The 12479-nt window shown below is 43.3% G+C and overlaps 1 protein-coding gene across 1 annotated transcript; it reads left to right on the forward strand.

Moving 5' to 3' along the window:
- Window positions 1–4337: 4337 nt before the first annotated feature.
- Window positions 4338–11948, forward strand: LOC134099243 (succinate receptor 1-like). The gene is made up of 2 exons (XM_062552034.1): window positions 4338–4472; window positions 10995–11948. Exons 1-2 carry the CDS (start codon window positions 4338–4340, stop codon window positions 11946–11948), a joined length of 1089 nt encoding a protein of 362 aa, XP_062408018.1.
- The last annotated feature ends 531 nt before the right edge of the window (window positions 11949–12479 follow it).

Genomic DNA, 12479 nt, shown 5'->3' on the forward strand with positions numbered 1-12479 from the left:
ATGGACACGATAAGTACACTGGACCTGGTGCCCACCACCCTTGTCAAGGCATGGAGAGTGGAGTGGTGCACACCAGCTTTCATCCCAACCCTCAAAACATCTTGACACGGTTGACCTCAACAACTACCACCCCATCTCCTCAGATGACCCCAACAACTACCGCCCCATCTGTTCAGTAATGTCCTGGAAAGGCCCCAGCTGTGGCGCAACTGGCTGGGGCACCTGCACCGTACGCTGGCGACCCGGGTTCGATTCCCGCCCCGTGGTCCTTTCCAGATCCCACCCCTACTCTCTGTCCCATTCACTTCCTGTCATTCTCTAACTGTCCTGTCATTAAAGGCAAAAGCCAAAAAATATATACTTAAAAAAAAGTAATGTCCTGGAAAGAGTAGTGTCTGCTCAGCTCCTGATGTCCCAACACAATCTCTTCTAATCCTGCCAATCTGGCTTCAGAGCACACCACAGGTCAAAGACCTCCCTCATTAAAATCACGAATTACCTCTTCTCATTCTGCTGGTAATAGTCTCATCAGCATCTTCATCCTCCTGGACCTCCCTGCAGCCTTTGACACGGTCTCTTACAGTATATCCTCCACCTCTCAGAATGTATCAGCCTTGCTGGCATAGCACTCTCCTGGTTCCAAGGGACCTGTTAAACATGCCGTGCCCCCTTGGGCTGTGTTGAACCTGCACCATTCAGCCCTGCACACACCCTGTACATGCCTCGAAACAGCAGCACCTCGGATTGGGAGTCGATCGTACTGAAAGTCGAGCTAAAAGCCCAGGCTACTTGCTTACATGCCAGTAGCATTCTGGAGCCATCAGGCAGTGAGTTTTACTAACGTTCCACATGCACAGCTAAGCTAGCTGCCATCTGTTACATTTGCTTGACCTTGCAAAGACATCACCAAATCTGCCTTTTGCCACTGCAAAGACATCACCAAATCTGCCTTTTACCCACTCAAACACATCACCAAATATGCCTTCTACCACCTAAAACACATCACCAAGTCCACCTTTTGCCACCGCAAAGACATCACCAAATCTGCCTTTTGCCACCACAAAGACATCATCAAATATGCCTTCTACCAACTCAAAATCATCTCAAGACTCTGACTCCCACTTTTGGACTCAGTATCCTGAAAGGTGCTACAAATAGAAATGTAAGCCGTTATTATTACTATTATTATTAAAACAACATCCTTGAGTTACAAAATGTGTTAATGCTACTGCAACGTTTTCAGAGGTTTGCTCAATCTTTTGAAAAATTACTGTATTTTTTGTGCATAATATACCATTGTTCCACCAATTTTAAACCTGATATTTGGGGTGGACATTATACAGGAGACCTACTGTACGTGGCGTCCCTTTTTTCATTGGAAAGTGTTAGCAGAGATGACATCACACTGTCTTAAATGGGTAAATGTGTCTACAATTATGTGAAAGGGATTTATTAAAGAAAATAAAATAACATTCCAGCTATTATGTAAAACTTGTTTTATTATGGTATATAATCATTTCATGTTTGTTTGTAAAAAGCCATGATACAAATATATGCTGTATAATGACATAGCCTATCAGATTGTTTAAATACTGTACAGACATAGGCTGTCTCTATACGTATTAGTTAATCAAATGTTGACTGTTTTTAGGAGAGAATAAGATTTATTATATTAATCTTTCACGTTGACTTGATAGCTGGTGCACTTTTGCAGCTTGGACTGCATTTTCTTTAAAATGACATCATCTGCCACACCCGTGTCGTGGTCGAAACATGTTGGCGTTTTCTATGTAGCCAGTTACAAATAAAGGCTTTTTAACTTCACCTTCCTCCATCACCATTCCTGGAGTGCCTGGACTTTTCTCCTTATCATGAACTGACCCCATTGTCCAAGAACACCCGATACATGGATATAATCTACACTGATTGAACCAAGAGCTAATAGCCTCTTTCGCTGAAGCATCTGCCACACCCCTTTTTGACCATAGAATATACATTAACATAAAAACCCATCATGTATGGTATAAAATTAAAGCTCTTCTCATCTCCAGCAAAAAGATGAAAAAAATAGTTCAGGTCCCTTCAGAGAACAAAATACCATTTGTAAAGTGACCTTTAAGGTCAGATTACGTTCCTTTTTGCCACATAATAGCTGACTCTAAATCATGTCATGTTTGGTATTAAATTGAATAAATTATGGAACTGCCATTTACAGTAGCCTAATACAGTAATACTTCACCATAGTGTGTGTGTGTGTGTGTGTGTGTGTGTGTATGTGTGTGTGTGTGTGTGTGTGTGTGTGTGTGTGTGTGTGTGTGTGTTGGGGGCCCCACAGTAACTATATCCAGGGGGCCCCTGGCCACATTAATCTGCCCCTGCAGAGGGCCGCAAAAACATTTTCAGTGTTGTACCTGCGGGCCGCAATGGCCGCGGGACTGGGTAGAAATGAAGACACCAGAGATATGTAATGCATGAGACGCTCAGTCATAATGCAGCTAACTCTTTTGGAACTTCATTCCATTCACCAGAGGTGGAGAAGTCCAGCTTCAGAAAGTAAAAGTACTACCACATATGCCAACCACTCACTTAAACCAGCTGATTCTGTTTAGCACAACTCTTCAGCCAGGTAGAGCAGATATCTGATGGGATCACCTGTTAAGTGCACAGGTAGAACCAATACATGATCGGACTTTTACTTTCTGAAGCTGGCGTTTTCCACCTCACCTTGTGGGTATATCCGCATCGAGGAGATGTACTGGAAATGCTGCTAGCTACGTTAGCACATTGTCGTAATACCTATGCACTAACAATCCTTAAAAAAACTGCTGGATGCCCAATGCATTTGAATGAATAGACCTCTGAAGTTCACCTACAAAAAAAGCTACCATCTTTGCCCATATAAGGAGTTACGGTATCTGACACTTTAGAATGGGAACTTTTGGTAAAATTAGGAGAAATATATGGGCACGAGTAGACAAAATGTCATGAAGTAAACACTTAAATGTGCAAATCGGACCTTGTTGTAGTAGGGTGTTAGAATACATGCTACCTGCTGTGTCTCGCCTTAAATTCATTCTGGACTCTCTATCCGACCACATAAAGACCTGGGGATACTTCGGTTTGGCTTTAGGGACCCTCTACTAACTACCACATAAGTGTAATGTTGTTTGGAACAGTAGAAGAGGTATAAAAATAGTGTTTTGTAGCGGCGAAAGGACATGCCCCGTTCACTTCCAGGCTAGCGGTATCATCCGTAAATCCGTAAATTGATCTTTGAATCCGTAGATTGAAAATACTGCAAAATATCTACTACAGAGGTCACGTGACCAACAACCGCAATGGTCGCCGAGAGCTAGAGCTCCTTACCCACCTCCTTATTTTTAATGAAAAACCAGGTCTATTCCTGTTTCTTCGACGTCAATTTGTTTTATTTGTTATCACAGTGAGTCAGTGAAATGCCTACAAACGCAAAAAAGCAGGTATCGTTGTCATCTAAGTTATCTACTCAGAAACAGAAAGCGGCTAACATGGCGGCTGCTAACATGGCGAATGATGCTAGTCCGGACCAGAGCCCGTCTAGCCCTTCGACGGACCTAAACTTGGAGGACATTATCGCTCAGGTCTTGGATAAGCAACAGAGTGTGCTTGAATCGGTGGTCCACAATGCAGTTAAGGGAGCTTTAACAGAAATAGATACTTCGCTGCAACACATCAGGTCAGAGCTTGAAGTTCAGGGATCTACTGTACGTGATATGATGCAACGTCTGGAAAAGACACAGGGGGATAATAGGCAGATGAAAAAAATTGTGAATGCCTGTGCTGATGACCAGAAGAAATTTGAACACAAGCTAGCCGAAATGGAGGACAGATCCCGACGCAACAATATACGCATCATTGGTCTGACAGAGGGCAACGAAAAGAGTGACCCAGTTGGATTTCTGCAGGAGCAACTACCGAGGTGGATCCCTTCCTTACAGAACAAAGCGGTCATCGAAATTGATAGAGCACACAGAATCTATGGCAAGGGTACAGCAACACGTACTCTGATCTTTAGGTGTTTGAGATATCAGGACCGCCAAGCTATTCTGCAAGGGGCAAGGCAAGCTCAGGAAAAAGGGCCGATTCGTGATTCTAGAACAACTCTACGCTTTAAACCTGACTACAGTGCTTTCACCATCCAGCGGCGTCAAGAGTTTATAGGAGCGCAGCGTAAGCTTCATGCTAAAGGCATCTCAAACTTTCTTATTTACCCGGCCACCCTGAGAGTGTCCCACAGAGGGAGAGAGTTCACCTTCACTACAGCTAAAGATGCAGACGCTTTCTGTCAAGAATTGGATATGGATGACGACACGACACCCACACAGGACACTCCGCAGCCGGATCCGGTGCTGACGATGGAATCAGAGGACGAAGATACATCCACGCAAGAGATTTCGAGTCTGGTGCAGGAGCCGACGGCGGAGCCCAAGCAGGCAGACCCACTGACTACGAGCTAGATAGCAACACTTGGGCTACTGTGCTAACGGTTTGACTCGAGGGCCGTGTATGTAAGTTTCTGAAGCCAAGCTCTGAACGGTGAAAGAACTTGATAATGATAGATAATGACCGTGTAGCTTATATTCTTTATCTATTCCGCCAACCAGGTTTGGCGGAATAGATAGGTGTTTTTCGTATGCCCATTTCAGAATTTGGTAGCTGGTTGTGACCCATTTTTAGGATTTTTGTAAGGTCGTTCATGTTTAGCATTAGTTCATCAGACCTGTTTCAACAAACTTGTGACTTTAGACAGGAGGGGCAGTTGTGCTAGAGTTTGCGCGAGCTGCGTTTGATGTGGCCACGTATCTTGCTAATAGGGGATGGGGTTTGCGGTCTCACAGGAGGGTTTTTTTTATTTTATTTTGAATGTTTTTACCACACTTTGCTTAGAGCTAACAATTCACCTTTTGCCATAAATAGATCAGCGAATACGAATACGATATACGAGGCATACATGAGTGTATATTTTGGGGATGGCTGAACTTTCAATCCTTTCAGTTAACATCAGGGGGCTAAATGGTCCAATCAAACGAGCTAAATTCCTGGACTATTTAAGAAGAAAGAATATAGATGTAGCGCTTATACAAGAGTCACATTTACGTAAAAGAGATGTCAATCGTTTGCAAAATAAATACTACAAGATTGCTGCTTCATCTAGTGACGACACCAAAACCAAGGGCTCCATTGTGTTGCTATCACGGAAATGTTCATTTACCGTAGATAAAAGTAGTAAAGATCTATCAGGCAGGATAGCTTATATATGCACCACTATAAGGAGTAGGAAAATAGCCTTTGTGTCGATATATGCTCCAGCTATATATGACGAAAACTTTTTCCCACGTCTAACCAATGAATTGCTCTCTCTCAATGAATATTCACTGATTATAGGGGGAGACATGAATGCAGTGCTAGATTTACATTTGGATAGATCAGGGGTCAATTGCACAAAAGCCCAAAAACATACATCAGACATGTTCAGGGCAGTTGTGAAATCCCACCATCTTGCAGATATATGGAGGGTACATAATCCTACTAGCAGGGATTACACCTTTTTTTCTACACGTCACCTCACCCACTCCCGCATTGATTACATTTTGTGTTCCAGTGAGCTTAAGATGATGTTTCACACCATAGCAATAGAACCAGCAATTTTATCTGATCACAATGCGCTGATAACCACATTCCATTGTGATATGTTAGGAGAAAGATCCAGACGTTGGCAATTTAATACCTCCCTTCTTCAGAATGCAGTTTTTGATGCAGAATTCAGAGGCAAATTGTCTGAATTTATAACAATCAATACTGATTCAGTTTCTGATCCTGCATTTGTTTGGCAAGCAACTAAAGGATTTATTAAAGATTTCACTTCCTCCTTTGCGGTCAATTTGAAGAGGAGAAGAGAGGCAAGGATCGCAGAGTTGGAAGAACATTGTAATTCTTTAGAGCAATCTCTTAAGACTGTTTTTTCTAAATCTACACATACTCTTTTAGTCACAACTCGATCGGAATTAAATGATTTGCTAAGAAGGAGAGCTGAATTTATAATGCACAGAGTGAGGCAAAATTATTATTTTAATGGTTGTAAGCCAAGCAAACTGCTTGCTCTGAAATTAAAACAAAGCGAATCCAGGGCCACTATCAACAGTATCCGCACAGACCAAGGTATCTCAACAAATCCTAGAGACATTAGTGCCACTTTTCAATCATTTTATTCAAAACTGTATGAGTCCTCCTGCAACGCTGATCCGACTCAGTGTCAGGAGTTCCTAAAAGAACTGAATCTGCCTCTTCTTGATCCGGAAGAGGCAGAAGAACTCGGTCAACCTATAACGTTAGAGGAACTTAAAGCAGCACTAAAAACAGTTAAAAAAGGGAAAACGCCAGGATTAGATGGAATTCCATCAGAACTCCTTCTACAGTACTTTGATATATTAGGTCCTACTATTTTACAAGCTTTAACCTCAGCCATAGAGATGGGTACTTTTCACCGACAAACCAACACTGCACTAATCTCTGTTTTACCTAAAAAGGGCAAAGACCTTACGTATTGCTCAAATTTCAGGCCTATCAGTCTCATCGGGACTGATATTAAACTTTATTCCAAAGTCTTGGCTCTCCGCTTAGAGCGCTTTATTCATAAATTAGTCCACCCCGACCAATCAGGTTTTATACCAAAGAGGCATGCTGCAGACAATATACGCAGACTATTTCATGTAATAGAAGAAGCCAGAAACCTTCCAACGACGGCAGCAGTGTTATCATTGGACGCAGAAAAGGCTTTTGACCGCCTAGAATGGAACTACTTATGGCGGGTAATGGAGTTCCTTGGTTTGGGGGCCAAATTCATTGACATGGTCCGTATTTTATATGCGAATCCCACAGCCATAGTCTCAGCCAATGGCTTACACTCACAGCCATTTCCTATCAAGCGGGGCTCTCGACAGGGATGCCCACTTTCTCCCATGCTATTTGCAATCTCTCTTGAACCGTTAGCCCAAGCAATAAGGCAAAATAAAATTTGTAATGTTCAAATTAAATCCTCTAGCAACTCAATATCATTATTTGCAGATGATATTTTGTTGTACATCTCTGATCTTGAGGACTCCATTCCAAAAATTCTTAAAATCTTCAACGAATTTGGCTCAATCTCTGGCTATAAAATTAACTGGAATAAATCTAATCTTCTTTTATTAAATAAGGGACATGTGACATCAACTATTAGTGATACAATACCAATCCAAAGCAAAATTACATATTTGGGCATTGTCATACACAAGTCTTTACAGCGAGTTGTCCAGGACAACTATGAAACTATATTAAGTAATGTTCAGAGTGATCTGGCCAGGTGGTCTGCGCTGCCAGCATCTCTGCGGTCCAGGATTGCTGTGGTGAAAATGAACATAGTTCCTCGTGTGAATTTTTTAAGTTCAATGATCCCCTTACCCCCACCAATAAACTTTTGGAAGAAACTGGACATTTTAATTCGGCAGTACATTTGGAACAGTAAACAACCTAGGCTAAAGTACTCTACCCTGCAACGTACCACAAGTGCAGGAGGTCTGGCCCTCCCCAACTTTAAAGTGTATCACATGGCCTTTCAGTTACAGGCCCTCAGAGAGTGGATGGACCCATCATCTACCGTTCCATGGAGAGAAATAGAGCAAAGTCTCATTGGAAGTATAAGACTGCAAGACCTTGCCTTTGCAGGTGTTCGTACAAAAAAGTGTATGCTAACCTTTGGCCCTATTGTCACCAACACATTGGCTAACTTCAAACAGATGGAGGAGCAAATACGTTACACCAATAAGTGGCATTTGAATACCCCGATATGGCACAATACACACTTAATGTCTGGTAACAAACCCTTTACTTGTAATCAGTGGAGTGAAAGAGGGATTCATACCCTTGACCAGTTATTCAATGAGAAAGGTATGTTGAGTTTTGAAGACCTGAGAGCAAGTTTTGAGATCCCTAGGACGTCATTTTACCTTTATCTTTGCTTAAGATCAGCCCTAAAGTGTTATGGTGTGCCATGGGGAAAGGGTCTGGAGACGCACCCAGTCATTAAATGTTTTTTTGATTTCCCCGTGAGAGGACTAGTGTCTATGATTTATGCTAAATTAATGCAAGCATCCATGGGGAAGCTTCCAATAGTGGGGAAATGGGAGCGAGAGCTGAGCCCCGAGGGGAACACAATTGATTGGGATGCAGTTTGGGATAACATTTTTCACTGCTCCAAGAACCCAAATCACCAGTATATCCACTTCAACATATGTCATAGGACATATTGGACTCCCCAGAAGAGATACATATCTAAAGCCACTCCCACTCCCTATTGTAGCTTCTGTCATCCTGAACAAACTGGAACTTTCATGCATATGGTCTGGGGGTGTGAACAGGTGCATGAGTTCTGGCACAAAACTACATCAATAATATCTGATATAATAGGATGTCAGATTCCTATGGACCCGATTGTTTTGTTACTAAATGATGATTCTAAAATACACCTGTTTGAGAGACAAAGGAAAATTTGGCTTGCTGGTTCAACTGCAACCAAGAAAATGATAGCCCAGCGCTGGCTCCCCCCCCACTCGCTTTGTATAAAACAATGGTTGGCATATTTTCTAGACATAGTGAGGCTGGAGCTTTCTACAGCAAGGATTAACAAAGCCAAAGCATCAACCATTAATCTATGGGAAAGTGCAGCAGCACAAATATCATACCTAATAACCTCAGAGGCACAAGAACTAGAGGAGAGTGATTAGGCAAGGTGTGTTTTTTGTTTGTTTGTTTTGTTTTGTTTTGTTTTTTGTTTTCCTTGAGACCGCAGAGGGTGGGGGGTGGGAGAGGGGTTTTGTGCAACTTGTGTAATTTGTGTTTTGTACACCACTTGACACTACTGGTCATACACTGTGAAATTTAATCTGTATGAATGATACAAATGGTGTTAATAAAAAATTGATCTTAAAAAAAAAATATCTACTACAGAGACTACACTACCACCACCCTACAGCCTAGCTCCTTAACCACTACACGACCACCAACCCTGTTACATTACATTACATTACATGACTCACCTTTACTACATCAAGCCGTCTGCTAGTCTGGCCATTGTGTACATAGGAAAATGCACGACTCGTTAGCTTCTCTTCAAATGATAATCAGCGAATCTGAGTTCACTGTCCCACGGCACTGTGCCATCCCTAAAGACTGCACCTTTCTCCTGATGACTACCAGCATCCCTCTCACGCTTGAGTGTGTGGGCAGAAAACAATACCTTTCCTTGCAAAAGCAACAGGCATGATGGTAAGATCAGTTTCTCTGAGACTAAAGACATGGTGGGTTGATAAGGTAGTAGTGGAATCAATTGTCAGACTGACTACTTTATTTTTAGGTGACATTTCTAAGTCATAACAATGATTGGTTCTGCTCTCAATGTATCATCATATATTTGCATTAATTCAAATATTACATATTATCAAGTACAGTATGTATACATTTGATCAGTATTGAAGCTGTAATTGCAATGCTTCAAAGATGTCCAGATGTTGTACACAAATGGAACATGTTTAGACGTCTATGAGGACAATTTCAACACAATTGTGATTTATAAAGTATGAAATATCATTGCCAGGGATTTTTCTTATGAGCACATACAAACTACTTAATCGAGATTTTACTAATATACTTTTGCTCATAGACTAAATGTTAAATAGACTAAACTGAAAACAGTTTTCTTCTATGCTGCTATTGACAAAGTCAGTAGGAAGGGCATGTGGATTCATAGAGACAGTAAAATAGACTGCAGGGCCATTTTGGTGATAACTGAAGTAAGAAACTGCCCGCATGTAGCATGTGACCAGTCCCATGTTGGTGATAACTATTAACTCATTGGCTGACAGCCATTTTCAGTGCAGAGGCCCCATACTGCCAAGATTTATACAGCATTTTGACTGATTTTTTTTCGCAGCATTTTGACTGATTTTTAGTACATTTTTTTCTACCTTTTCCGTTTTTTTGTTATCGGCAGTAGAACATTGATTTGATTAATTTCACTAAAAACACCTGTTTTGACCAAAAAAAGTAGTGACACTCACACTACTTTATTTTCTTTGCGCTTCAGGAGTGTTTCACGCATGATTGCACTCTTATCTCATCAGTCTCATCAAGGTTGCTATAGTTGCTATAGACACTGAATAGGATGGTAGAGTTAGCAAGCTAGCACTTAGAAAAGTATTTGTTAGTCTATGGAAATATCTGAATGCAAATGGTTAATACTATTAAAGTGTTTTCCAGTTTTTACGAAGTAAGCTTACTTATTCGCTGGACCGCATACAAGCTAAATCCACTGTGGTAGGTCATTGGTGGTAGCTTGGTGGTTGCTATATGTCTGCAGCCAAATACTATTGTTCAAAGTGGCACTGCGGCCACCTAGTGGGTCAGTTTGCTACTAGATTCTGTTTACAAGCTTGATTTGTAGTGACAAGCTCCGCCAGATTGTTGCCCTGCCTGCACCAATTGCAAAATGTAATTGACGTCTTTAGAAGTTAATGGCTGTCAATGTTTGTACTTATTTTTCAATTTACGTATATACAGTAGATATCATTGGCAGCCAATGAGTTAAGTAAGACAAGGCCAGCATGTAGCATGTGGCCAGTCCCATTTTGGTGATGACTATTGGAAGGGAAAGTAATCTCATTGCCAAAAACTGGTTTGCGTTCCTATCGGAGTTGCTGGGAAAAAATTATATTTCGGGCCACATCGGTCAGTTAGTTGAATGGCTTCCATATGATATGCATTTGGGTCACTTCACGTTCCCTCCCTATTAAGAAAGAAACGGCCCGATTGTGGCTTGTGACCAGTCCCATTTTGATAACTATTAAGTTAGAAACACCCAGCGTGTGGCTTGTGGCCAGTCCCTGTCCAGATACAGATGCTGTTGTTGTTTTTCCTGACAGGCGGCTAACTGTACCGAACTAGACGACGTCCTCATGAGGTACTACCTCTGCCCGATGTACGCCCTGGAGTTTACCTTGGGTTTCCTGGGCAACCTAGTGGTCGTCCTGGGTTACCCGCTGTGCCTGCAGGAGTGGCGGAGTACCAACATCTACCTGTACAACCTGGCGGTGTCTGACATCATCTGTGTGTGCGCTCTGCCCCGCCTCTCCTACCTGTACGCCAACGACATGGAAGAAACGTCTCCGTTCAACTGTGTGCTCAACCGCTACATCCTCTTCGTCAACATGTACTCCAGCGTCCTCTTCATGGCCCTGGTCAGTCTGGACCGCTACCTGCTGCTCCGTCACCCTGCCCGTGACCACATCCTCCTGAAGCCGCGTATGGCCATTTGCGCCTCCGTCCTCACCTGGCTCCTCGCCAACCTCGAGATTACCCCACTGCTCTACTACGCCGTGAACAACAACGTCCACACCAATGGTACGGAGTGCAACGACTTTGCCAGCCTCTCGAGGTCCTGGGGCTTCCTGGGGTACAGCTTGGGTCTGACGGTCGTGGGGTACATCCTGCCCCTGGTCCTGCTCTTCTGGAGTTCTGAGAGGATGGCCTCCATGCTGAAGACTCAGGAGGAGGCCTTCAGGCAGCGTGCTACCTCTTTCAAAAGGCCTCTGTTTATAGTGAGGGCAGCGGCATACATGTTCCTGCTCCTCTACTTGCCCTACCACATCATGAGGAACATACGCATCCTCACACGACTGCTGGTTGACAGAGTGTCCACATGCACCATCGCGAAAATCGAAGCGGTCTACATCATAACGAGGCCGATAGCTTATGCGCACAGTGTCATCAACCCCATCTTCTACTTCCTGATGACCGAGCGTTTCCGTGAGCAGCTCCTGGCCAGGGGTCAGCAGCTGAGAAAAAGACTCACTGGCCTCTACTCCAGAACATCATGAATGGACACGATAAGTACACTGGACCCGGTGCCCACCACCCTTGTCAAGGCATGGAGAGCGGAGTGGTGCACACCAGCTTTCATCCCAACCCTCAAAACATCTCGGATGACCCCAACAACTACCACCCCATCTCCTCAGATGACCCCAACAACTACTGCCCCATCTCCTCAGATGACCCCAACAACTACTGCCCCATCTCCTCAGATGACCCCAACAACTACTGCCCCATCTCCTCAGATGACCCCAACAACTACCGCCCCATCTCCTCAGATGACCCCAACAACTACCGCTCCATCTCCTCAGATGACCCCAACAACTACCGCCCCATCTCCTCAGATGACCCCAACAACTACTGCCCCATCTCCTCAGATGACCCCAACAACTACTGCCCCATCTCCTCAGATGACCCCAACAACTACTGTCCCATCTGCTCAGTAATGTCCTGGAACGAGCAGTGGCTGCCCAGCTCCTGATGTCCCAACACAATCTCTTCTAATCCCGCCAATCTGGCTTCAGAGCACACCACAGCAC

The sequence above is a fragment of the Sardina pilchardus genome, chromosome 13 (genome assembly GCF_963854185.1).
Source record: "Sardina pilchardus chromosome 13, fSarPil1.1, whole genome shotgun sequence".
NCBI classification, from domain to species: Eukaryota; Metazoa; Chordata; class Actinopteri; order Clupeiformes; family Clupeidae; genus Sardina; species Sardina pilchardus.

Bases quoted from the DNA above. Each gene is read 5' to 3' on its own strand.
- LOC134099243 (XM_062552034.1), top strand. From the start codon at position 4,338: ATGGATGACGACACGACACCCACACAGGACACTCCGCAGCCGGATCCG. The intron at 4,473-10,994 runs GCAGACCCACTG...TTTTCCTGACAG, and splicing joins CGACGGCGGAGCCCAAGCAG to GCGGCTAACTGTACCGAACT.